This window comes from Chelonoidis abingdonii, chromosome 17, assembly GCF_003597395.2.
Source record: "Chelonoidis abingdonii isolate Lonesome George chromosome 17, CheloAbing_2.0, whole genome shotgun sequence".
Classification (NCBI taxonomy): Eukaryota; Metazoa; Chordata; order Testudines; family Testudinidae; genus Chelonoidis; species Chelonoidis abingdonii.
The window spans coordinates 11,491,182-11,502,545 of NC_133785.1; the positions used below are offsets into that span (position 1 = coordinate 11,491,182).

General features: G+C 59.5%; 2 protein-coding genes across 3 annotated transcripts in view; both read left to right on the forward strand.

The window, feature by feature from the left end:
* PACS1 (phosphofurin acidic cluster sorting protein 1) overlaps positions 1-11,364 on the forward strand; it is a 548,517-nt gene that overhangs the window by 57,361 nt on the left and 479,792 nt on the right. The gene's annotated exons all lie outside the window — the stretch shown is intronic.
* KLC2 (kinesin light chain 2) lies at positions 1,014-9,430 on the forward strand. The gene is made up of 15 exons (XM_075073322.1): positions 1,014-1,040; positions 1,153-1,383; positions 1,615-1,687; positions 1,774-1,996; positions 2,486-2,573; positions 3,058-3,159; positions 4,432-4,605; positions 5,088-5,187; positions 5,386-5,435; positions 5,566-5,633; positions 5,989-6,097; positions 6,552-6,707; positions 7,051-7,175; positions 7,412-7,469; positions 8,107-9,430. Exons 1-15 carry the CDS (start codon positions 1,014-1,016, stop codon positions 8,188-8,190), a joined length of 1,668 nt encoding a protein of 555 aa, XP_074929423.1. The 3' UTR covers positions 8,191-9,430.

Here is an 11,364-nt window from a genome sequence, read left to right on the forward strand (position 1 = left end):
ACAGTTTCCAGGAAGTGGGGGGGCGGGTGAGGAGATGCGGGGTGCAGTGGTGGGGGCAGTGGTCTGGGGGGGACAGGCGGGGTGCACTGGGGCAGTTTCAGGGTGCAGCTGGGGGGAAGGTGGTGGCGAGGCAGAGAACGATCTCTGTCTCCCCCGCCCCAAGAGGGTGATTGGGGGGTCCCATTCGGCCCCAGATCTGTGCAGGGAGCCGCTGGCTGAGCAGCTCGTGGGGCCTGCACCGCATTGCGTCGCTATCGTCTGGCGCGCCGGCCCCCTGCTGGGGGAGGCTGGAACTGCAGCCACGGGAACCAGGGGTCATTTCAGAGAGATGAGAGCCCATGTACCCCTCCCCCATGCGTCCCCAGATTCCCCCATGCATCTCCCCCACATACTCCCCTCCCGAGCCGAACGAGGCCAGAAATTAAAGGGACACGGGGCATCCAGGGAAATTAAAGAGACACAGGGAGCATCAAGGAGTGGCATCTAGTGTTTAGATTTGGGGGTACAGAGGGTCAGGGTGGGAGTCAGGACTTGGGTTCTAGTCCAGATTTAGGAGGGGAGTGATGTCTAGTGGTTAGAGCAGGGGGGTTGGGATCCAGGACTCTTGGGTTCGATTTCCAGGTGGGGGGGGAGTGATGTCTAGTAGTTAGAGCAGGCAGGCTGGGAGCCAGGACTCCTGGGTTCTAGTCCCAGGTTTGTCGCTGGCAGCATTACCCTGGAGGCAAGTCCAGTTTCTCTCTGAAAAGGGACAGCGACTCCAGCGCAGGGGCAGATGTGGCCTGTGGGTAGTGTCAGGGCTCTTGGGGAGTTGTGAGGGTAGGGGAAATGGGGCAGTGCGGAGCCTGTGGGGTGGAGGAGGGCAAGGGGTTCCTGTGTGGGGGAGTGGCTAGTGGTGGGTCAAGGGGAGAGGGGAGGGTGAGAGGGGTAGAGGCTGGGGAAAGCAGGGAGGCAGTGTTAGGTGGGGGAGCACTGGGTACCTGTCAGGGAGTGGGGAGATCACGGGGCAGCGGGGCATGGAAGAGGATGTAGTTGTGGGGGCAGTAGGTGCTGGGGGCAGGGGGAGGGCTGTAGTTGCAGGGGGCAGTGGGTACTGGGGAATAAGGGGAGGGCTGTGGTTGCCTAGGGGGCTTGTCCCATCTCACATCCCCACAGGTGATCATTGCTCTGTCGAGCCACCTGAGCGCGGTGGAGTCGGAGAAGCAGAAGCTGCGGGCCCAGGTGCGGCGCCTGGTGCAGGAGAACCAGTGGCTGCGGGACGAGCTGGCGGGCACCCAGCAGAAGCTGCAGCGCAGTGAGCAGGCCGTGGCACAGCTGGAGGAGGAGAAGAAGCACCTGGAGTTCATGAACCAGATCAAGAAGTTTGACGATGACATCTCCCCATCGGTGCGTCCCCCAGAGCCAGGACTCCTGGATTCTCTCCCAGCTCTGGAACGGGAGTGGAGTCTAGTGGGTTAGAGCAGGGTGGGCAGGGAACCAGGACTCCTGGGTTCTCTCTGCAGTTCTGGGAAGGCAGCAGGGTCAAGTGGTTAGAGTAGCAGCATGGGGCTGGGCTCCCACATGCTCCTCAGGCTGGCATGGGAAAGCTCCAACCCTGATCGTCTTCTCCCTGCCCAGGAGGAGAAGAATGGAGAGGCAGCGAAAGACTCACTGGATGACCTGTTCCCCAGCGACGACGACCAGGGCCAAGGTGAGCTGCCCGGCTGCCAAGGTGAGCGCTGCAGGGCAGGGGCCGGCTCTCTGCCTACAGGCCCTCACGGCCTCTCTCTCCCGCAGGACCGACGCCTGGCAGCGGGGAGGCCGCCGCCCAGCACGGGGGCTATGAGATCCCAGCACGGCTGCGCACGCTGCACAACCTAGTGATCCAGTACGCCTCGCAGGGGCGCTATGAGGTGGCCGTGCCGCTCTGCAAGCAGGCGCTGGAGGACCTGGAGAAGACCTCGGGCCACGACCACCCTGATGTGGCCACCATGCTCAACATCCTGGCATTGGTGTACAGGTGGGGAATTGAAAACAGGGGCCTTTCATCTCTGTGGGGCACGAGCTCTGATCTGGTGCCAGGGGGGTAGGGACTGGCTGGGTCAGGGGCAGGGAATAGGACACAGGGCCTTTCACCTCTGTGGGGCTCTGATCATCAGCTCTGATCTGGTGCCAGGGGGCAGGGAATAGGACATGAGGTCTTTCCCCTCTAGAGGCATCAGCTCTGATCTGCGCCAGTGAGGAAGTCAGCCCCGCCCAGTCTGACTGGAGTTTGGGTGGTCTCAGGTCCTGGCAGTACCCACCCCCCTTGGCCATAAATGGCCACCTGGGTGTTGGCCTCAGCAGGGACCCAAGGGCTTGGTGAGCCTTGGAAATGGGGGTCTCTGCTAGGTTTGGACAGTGAGAGCCTCCCTCATGCCAGGACTATGCTCAGGGCCCCTACCCTCAGGCCAGGCCCGGATGCCCATAGCACATGGGTCTCACTGGGGACTCTCTGTCCCCACTACAGGGACCAGAACAAGTACAAGGAGGCTGCTCATCTTCTCAATGACGCACTGGCCATCCGGGAAAAGACCCTGGGCAAGGACCACCCCGCTGTGAGTGTGCCATGGCTGGGGGCTGGGAGTCATGACGCCTGGGTTCTGTCCCCGGCTCACAGATGGGAGTCAGACCTAGTGGCTTAAAACAGGGGGAGCCAGGACTCTTCTGGGGTTCTGTCGCCAGCCCTGGGAGGGGAGTGGGGTGTAGTGGTTAGAGCAGGGGTGGCTGGGAGCCAGGCCTCCTGGGTTCTGTCCCTGGCTGGGATTGGGGGAGTGGTGTATAGTGGTTAGAGCAGGGGGGCTGAGAGCTGTGACTTCTGGGTTCTGTCCCTGGCTGAGGAAGTGGAGTCTGGTGGTTAGAGCAGGAGGGGTGGGTGTTGTAGGTGAGTGGCTCAGGGCTGCGCTGTGCTGTGCTGTTACCTCAGACTCATCCCAGGGGCTTGGGGGCTGAAAGTGCCATGGAACTTGAACTCCCCCTGGACAGAGCTGTGGCCAGGGGCTGTCGTGCTGGGTGGACGATGACACCCCTCTGCCTGTGCAGGTGGCTGCCACCCTGAACAACCTGGCTGTGCTGTACGGCAAGAGGGGCAAGTACAAGGAGGCCGAGCCGCTGTGCAAGAGAGCGCTGGAGATCCGCGAGAAGGTCGGGGGCAGTGCTGGGGCATGGCTGTGAGGGGTGGGCTGCAGATCAGTAAGGGGGGTTGATGGAGCCTGGGGGGGTTGGCATGTCAGGGTGGCCATTGGGTGGGTCTGTGAGAGGGGATACAGCTGAGGGTGGGGTCAGTGAGGGGGTGCAGTCATGGGGCCGGAGGGTGGTATAGGCAGGGCAGCAGGCTGGGGAACCCAGGAGCAGATGCAGCTGGGGTGATGGCAGCGTGATCTGGGCAGGGCAGGGGATGCCGTATGAGTGGGAGGCAGAGCTGGGTGAATCCCCAGGATGCTTTTTGATCCCCAATCCCAGATCCACAGGCTGCACCCCCAGCTCTTGAACAGTCTCATGGAGAAACCCCTTAGCATGCCAGAACCCAGGGTCCTCACTCTTCCTCCAGGGCAGGCCACAAAGCCTCCCTGCCTGCATGCTGAGACTGGCCCTCAGCCCCCTTGCTCCTGGTGGAGACTTGTCCACTCTGCAGGGATTAATGCACTGACATCAAACCGCCCGGTTCATGGTCACCAGGAACACAGCGTGGAAAGCCCCCAGGTTAGCACAGGGAAAGGAAAGTAACGCCTGACGGTCAGCCCAGAGCTCAGCCAGGTTCTGTCGCTCTCTGACCGTCAGTCCTGCCCAGGCCCTGTCCAGCAGCCAGCCTGTCTCCTCCCAGCCCTCTGGGCTCCAGTTGGGGTCTCTGCTCCACTTCCCTGCTGAGAGGCAGGGGCCCCTCCTCCCTTGGGGAGCTGGATGCTAGGGGTCAGTATCCTGGCGACTGGGTTTGCCATTGTCTTGTTGGGTTTTAGAATCATAGAATATCAGGGTTGGAAGGGACCTCAGGAGATCATCTAGTCCAACCCCCTGCTCAAAGCAGGATCAATCCCCAGTCAAAGCAGGACCAATCCCCAACTGTAGTTTCCCAGTGAAGTTGTTTCAACATGTTGCACTCATATACATTTGCTAGATGAGAGATGCACAAGATTTTTTTTTTTTTTTTTTTAATCGACCATGTGTTCCTGTTACTCTGCACAGCATTTTTTGCCTGGTTGGTCTTGCATGGCCCTTTTAATGACCCATTCACTCCACTCGGACAGCTAGGTGACATACACCCACCCCTGTGTCTCTTAGCTTGCCCTGAGAGCCAGCTTCATCCCTTCCCCCCACCCTGGGTAGCCAGAGAGAGAGCAGGGGAAACTGAGGCACATATAGGCTTTGGCAAATCTATTGCCAAAACTTACCACTTCTTCGTCGTTCCCCTGCCCCCAGGTGCTGGGCCGGTTCCACCCCGACGTGGCAAAGCAGCTAAACAACCTGGCGCTGCTGTGCCAGAACCAGGGCAAGGCAGAGGAGGTACAGTACTACTATGGGCGAGCGCTGGAGATCTACGAGAGCCGCTTGGGCCCCGACGACCCAAACGTTGCCAAGACCAAGAACAACCTGGTGAGAGCTGGTGCCTAGTGCAGGCAGGCAGACTGCCCCAGCACACGCATGCCAGGCGCGGGAGGGGAGCCTGGACTCCTGGGTTCTAGCCCCTCCGTTGACTCTGTGGGATTCTGTGCAGGTCCCATCCCTTTGCGGTGCCTATGTTTCCCCCTGCAGATGGCGAGGGCAGCATCTGCCCTTCCCCAGGGCTGAACGTGGGCTCTGGGCTTCTCAAGGGAAGGGGGCAGATGAGGGCAAAGGCCCTGTGGGGAGGCAGGAATGCTGCCCCCACCTCGGAGACTGCCTGGCCCAGCCTCGCTCCCTTGTGGTTAGATTGGGAAGTGCAGGCCAGAGCTGGGTAGCTGAGAGGAACCACCAGGTGTCTGTGACCAGCAGCCTGGACAGAGATAGCCCCCCTGCCCCTGCCCAGCCCTTCCTGCCCTCAGGATCCCCAAGTAGACTCCCATGCGCACCATGCTGACCCTGGCTCTGCCCCACAGGCATCCTGCTACCTGAAACAGGGCAAGTACAAAGAGGCCGAGGCGCTGTACAAGGAGATCCTGACTCGGGCACACGAGAAGGAGTTTGGCTCAGTCAATGGTGAGTCTGGGATGGGGGCAGTCAGGGCTGGCCCCAATGCCCCAGTATGACCCTAGGGGGCGCTGTGCTGGAGGGAGTGGGATGGGACTCAGTTGGGGGCTCTCCCCTTGCAGTCCCACTCCAGAGGCAGCTGTGTGTCCCAGTGCTGGGCAGGAGCAGATGGAGCGCTACTGTAACCCCCCCTCCTTGTCCCTGCAGGAGAGAACAAGCCGATCTGGATGCATGCAGAGGAACGTGAGGAGAGCAAGGTACCTGGGCGTGGGAGTGCAGGGCTGTCAGGGGCACTGGGGGCTCAGTGGGGTGCTGGGGGGACCCTGCCTCTGGTTGTCCTCCCCTGCACAGTGACTGGGACTATCCTGTGTGTCTGTGCCCCCACAGGATAGGCGCAAGGACAGTGTTCCCTACAGGGAGTACGGCAGCTGGTACAAGGCCTGCAAGGTGGACAGGTGAGTTCGGTTCACGGGGGACAACGTCCAGAGCCCCATTGGAGGGTGGCAGTGCTCTCCTACACCTTGCCCATCATTCAGGATCCGCCTCCTCACAGCAACTGTCTGGGAATTAGAGGTAGGGGGACTGGGAGCTAGGACTCCTGGGTTCTGTCCCTGCTCTGGGGGTCAATTGGAGTCTAGTGGGTTGGAGCAGGTGGGGTGGTAGCCAGGACACCTGGCTGCTATCCTCAGCTCTGTCCCTGTTTTATGTTGGTTGCGCCCCTCCCCCTTTGCCTCAGTTTCCCCTGTGCACACAGCGTGCTGAGCAGGCTGTTACTTATTGCTCCCTCTGGATCCCCTCTCCTGCCCACAGCCCCACAGTGAACACGACCCTGAAGAGCCTGGGGGCTCTGTACCGGCGCCAGGGCAAGCTGGAGGCCGCTGAGACATTGGAGGAGTGTGCCATGAAAACCCGCAAGCAGGTACCAGCAAGCCTGGGGAGAGAGGGGGCTGAACTGGTTTCCTCCTATACCCTTCCCCACCCCACTTGGGAAGGAAGGGGGGCGTCTAGTGGGTTAGCACAGGTGGCTGGGAGCCAGGACCCCTAGGTTCTATCCCAGCTCTGTGAGGGGAGGGGTGATTAGTGGGTTAGACCAGGGGCTGGGATCCAGGACCCCTAGATTCAATCTTTGTTGCAGTGTGCTGATCTCTGTCTCCCCCATGATGCAATGGTTTTAATTATTATTGAAATCAGGAAGCAGGAAACTCCCCTCCCAGAGCTATGGATGGAACCCAGGAGTCCTAGTCCCAGGCCCCTCCCAACTTTCACACAGGTTGCCTGGATGTCAAATGTCATTTTAAGTGGGTTTATTTTTAAAAAAGAAGAGTGTCTTTCATTTCCCTGAGAACAATCGGATGCCGGTGGTCTCCTCACAGGGCGTGCACGCCATCAGCCAGACCAGGGTGGTGGAGCTGCTGAAAGACGGGGGCCAATCGGAGCGCCGGCCTAGCCGGGAGAGCCTGCCCAACAGTGCTGCCAAGGCTGAGAACGGGCCCGAGCCTGAGGACGGGATAGGCACGGAATGGGCTGGGGTGAGAGACACTGCTGCAGGAAGCAGGGATCAACAGGCAGGGCCAGAATGCCAGGGGCCTCTTAGTATGGTATCTCCACCAGGCATCCCCCCACCTCCCTGCTTCAGCCCCAGGGGCCCACCCCACCTCCTCTCACCCCAAGCAGAGCCATAGGGGGGAAATCATGAGTGTGTGGGATATGTGGGGATCACATGGGGATCTTCCCCCCCCCCCCCCGCCAAACCTCCATCTCCCACCCAGGCCTGCCTCCAGAGCCCTGCCCCAGATGGGGTGTATTTTCAGGGGAGTGTCGGGGGAGGAGGGTCTGTCAGGGAGTCTCCGTATGACTCGTCCTGCCCCTCAGGATGGCTCTGGAGCCCTGCGCCGGAGTGGCTCCTTTGGGAAGCTGCGGGACGCCCTGCGCCGAAGCAGCGAGATGCTGGTGAAGAAGCTGCAGGGGAGCAGCCCCCAGGAGCCCAGGAACCTGGGGTGAGTTCAACCCCCATATTCTGCTGTCCAGCTGCCTTTCTGTCTCTCAGGTGTCCCCTTTCCTCCCAGCCCTTCCTATTGGACTTATCCCTCACTAGCCTCTGCCCATGTGTGCCTTGGGGGGTGATGGCAGGACTCCTGGGTTCTATCTCTGGGAGGAGAGGTGGGGGAACGAGAGCCCAAACTCCTGGGTTCTCTCCCTGACTCTGCTGGGACTCTGTTCTCTTCTCCTTCAGGATGAAACGGGCCAGTTCTCTGAACTTCCTCAACAAGAGTGTGGAGGAGTTGAGCCCGGTGAGAAGTCGGCAGGAGCAGAATGGGGGCGTGCAGCTTCAGCCCCTCCCCTCTAGCTCGCCACCTTCCTCATGCTCCCGCCTGCTACCCCGTCCTGACTCCTGCCCCCAGACGCTGCTGCAGCCCTGTCCCCCAGGGGCGGGTGCTGGTCACAAATGAGGGGAGGGAACCTTGTCGTGCCCTTGAGCTGAGCCCCTCAGGTGCCGTGGGAATGCTGGATTGGGCCTCTGCCAGGCCCTCTGCAAAGGGAGGGGATGGGGCCACACGCAAACACAGCCCTGCAGGTGTGGGCATCTGCCCATGGTGGGAGCTCCCTGCTCTGCCCAGGCATTTCTCTCCCTGCTGAGCCCTTGTCGGCACTGACTGTCCCAGTCCACTGCCCCCTAACCCCCACGGCCATGCCTAGCTTACAGCCCCACATGCCCTCAGGGCCAGGGGGTCCCACAGGTGCTTGGGTGGGGGATGGGGAACTCTTCTGAATGATCTCCTGTATGCATGTGGAGGGGGAGAGGCAGGGGTCCCAGGAGTCCCCATCTCCTGCCTCAGGCCTTGACCCCTCCCCTGCCCAGCTTCACCCCACTAAGGGAGTGAGCCCTGTCTAACCTCCCCACCCCCCGACCTTGTCTGTCCCCTGCAGCCAACCAGCAGCAGCCTCTCAGAGAGCCGGGGCCTGAGTGCCAGCACTGTGGACCTGTCCAGACGCAGCTCCTTGCTGGGGTGACCCCGGGCCCCCACGGACACCCCCACAACTCCCGTGGGCCAGAGTATAGGAGACAACACCTGCTGTTACACCTCCATTGGCTGGCTCCCCTCTCCACCCAGTGTGTAGTGATGGGGGAGAGCCGTATCTCCAGATAGAGACTAGGGACTCCCCACCCTCCGTGTGGCACAGCCTGGCCCTTCCTGCTATGGGATCTCAGGCCGTTAGCTCACATGCTGCTGTAGGGACAATTCCCTATTGGGAGTGGGGGGCCACCCCTTCATCCCCGAGCCGCACCCCCTTAGCTGCCACAAGCTGCCCTCACCCCTCGGGCTGGGGATCTAATGCTTGGATGGGATGGGGAGACTCATCTGTGGGGCTGGTGGGGGGGCGTGTTCAGAAGGAAACCTCTGGAACTCCGCTGCTGGGTTGGAGAAGGGGAGCAGGAGGTGAGTTACATCTGCCCCCCTCACTACTGGGTCATTTTTCCTTTGTATTTATGTTTTGTTCTCAGGGAGTCCCCTCTGGCGGGAGCCCCCCTTTGCCCCATGCTGCCCCCAGACCAGCTGGGAAATCCTTCCCCCTTTGTCCGTTCAGCTGCAGAAGCTGCTGCTGAGTATCTAGCTCCTGTGAGCTGTCTTCCTCTGACCTTGTGCACCCTCCACCTACCCAGAATCCTCCCTGCCCCATAGTGGGGGGCAAGCCCTCCTTGCTGAAGGAGGCTGGCACATGTGGTGTCACTACTGTCCCCATTTGCATGGTCCTGGTGCAAGCTGGTGACAACCCTCCCCCCCCCCCCCCCCTTCAGCACTAACTCAGCTGCTGGTGGGGGGTGTCTCATTTCCTCCTAGCTGGAGCCTGAGCCTTACACTGGAAAACTCTAGCCCCTCTGGGGCCTTGGGGGACGGGAATGGCAATATCGGTGTCACACAATTCATTTCCCTCCCTAGCCTGTCACATCTCTGTACTCTGCCATTGAACACAGGCATAGTCCCCAACCGCTGCTGTGCCTCAGAACAGCAGGGGGCACTGTTACTGCCCTCTGAGGGGGGCGCAGGGAGGAGAGGCTGCTATGGAAAATCTCCCCCTTTCCTGAGAGGGGCCTAGCTGGGTCCCTCCTAATACTCCCCTCACTGGAGCCCCCTGAGCCTTCACTGCTTCACCCACCTGCCTGTCCCCCTGTTGGGGAAACCATTGGGGGGTGGGGCACCTGCTGAGTTTGCTCTGGATTTACCAGTGTTGCTGTAGAAATAAAAGGTACTTCAAAATCTTTGTGTGGGGCTCTTTCTTCTTGGGCTCTGGGGCCTTCCCCTCCAGGGGGTGCTGGCTCTGATCTGACCCCCGGGGGCAGGATGGGCTGGCTCCAGGATGGGGAATGGAACATGGGGCTGTTCCCCTCTAGGGGATGCTAGCTCTGACCCAGCACCAAGAAGTTACATTATTGGGGAATCCAGATCTGTGACTTGGCCTCTGCCACTGTCCCCTTGAGACAAGTCTGGCAGCCCCCCCATGGGGCCCAGGTTTGTGGTTTAAGACCCTGGATATCATCAGCTGCAATTCCAGTTTGGAGCTCATCTGCTGGAAGCAGGTCATTGCCTCCTGGCCCAGGGCTCAGCCACCATATGCCAGGCCCCATAGTGTGAGTTCAGGTAAGGCCCTCGTGAGATGCATGTGTGGGACCTTGCTTTGTCCCTGCCGGGGGAGTCGTTTCCCAGCATCTTTCCACCACCAGTGCAGAAAGGAAGGCTGTGATTGGCCCATCATCCCAGGGCTCTGGGAGCTGGGGCTTGAAGAAAAGCACCTCCTAGTGTGCCCCTGCCATCATTTTGAATGCATTTACATAAATTTGCATATGGACAATGCCTGTCCCTATCCCAAACATAGATATTTCCTTGTATTCATTCCACATGTACCCAGTCCCCATTTGTTCGACCATCTGTCACCCCAGCCCATGCTATTGGCATGCTCCCTCTGATTGGCTGCCTTTCCCTGGTTGCCTAGAGAAAGGAAGCCAATCAGAGCTGCTGGATATGCTGATGGACAGGAGCAGCCAGACCCTTCCCCAGCAGCTGTGGCTCTTCCCCCACCTCTAATCCAACCTGTGTGCGCTTACCCTTTTAATGGTTCTGGTAGCCCCTCCATGCTGCCCCCCTCCCCAGTTCCATAGGGGACTCAGGCTTTGGGGGGGAAGGGAGGTGCCCTTGCCCAATGGTATTTCCCCATCACTTGGCTATGGGAGATCCCTAGCAATGAGATCCCAGGAGGGTAGCCCTAGTATGAGCTGTATTGAGGCCTATGCTGGAATTGCATGCTATCACTTTAAAGGCTGAGTAGGGGTTCCTGGTTCTGCTTGCAGGTTAAGGGGCTCGCTAGTAAAGCCTGCATGCATTTGAGCAGAGTTGGTTTGCAGCTAGTTGGCCTACTGCAACGTAACGTGAACGGAATCATTCTGTTTTTTTTTAAGGAGCAGCCTGCTTTGTCTCTCTCTCTTGTTGGGTTTGTGTGTGTTTTCATTCTGATTTCTCAGAAATAAACTAGCATTATGTTTCAATCTTCCAGCAAGAATATTTTGTGTGTTCTTCTCCTTCTCTAGCTGTATGCCATGAAATATAACAGGTGCCAGCCTGGGACTCTGCTATTCCCTGCTATGCTCTTTAGAGGCCAGGGCTGGAGTAGCCAGGAATTCCCCCAGTCAGAGCTCCTGCTCCGCACCCTACAGCACCCCTTTGTGGGAGAGACTGGGAGCTTCTCAGCCAGCTCTCCTCCCCACAGTGTTTCCTGCAGGAGTATCCTAGATTGGAATAGCCAAGAGCTCCCACCTGCTGTGAATGCTCCTCACTGCAAGAGTCAGTCCTTGGAATAGCCAGGAAGGAGCTCCCTCTACAGCTAGTGCTTCTTTCCTTCTCCGACAGTGCCCCCTGCTGGGAGAGGCCATGAATGCAGTAATTGTGAGCTGCCCCTGCAGCCAGTGTTCCTGTCTTGCTGCCAACAGCATCTAGACAGACAGGAAGTTGAGGTTCCACCCACTCTGTGATTGTTCTGAGTCTTTCTTCTATACCACTGCTCTGGAGGTCCCCTCTAGTGTAACAACTATAGGGGATAGGGGCACTTATGGGGCACTGTGGCACTACTGAGCATCTAAAACTGTCCAAATGGGGGCTGTGTGAGGTCTCCCAAGATTATAGATGAACAGAC

Bases quoted from the DNA above. Each gene is read 5' to 3' on its own strand.
- KLC2 (XM_075073322.1), top strand. From the start codon at position 1,014: ATGGAAGAGGATGTAGTTGTGGGGGCA. The intron at 1,997-2,485 runs GTGGGGAATTGA...TCCCCACTACAG, and splicing joins ATCCTGGCATTGGTGTACAG to GGACCAGAACAAGTACAAGG. The intron at 5,436-5,565 runs GTACCTGGGCGT...GTGCCCCCACAG, and splicing joins AGGAACGTGAGGAGAGCAAG to GATAGGCGCAAGGACAGTGT.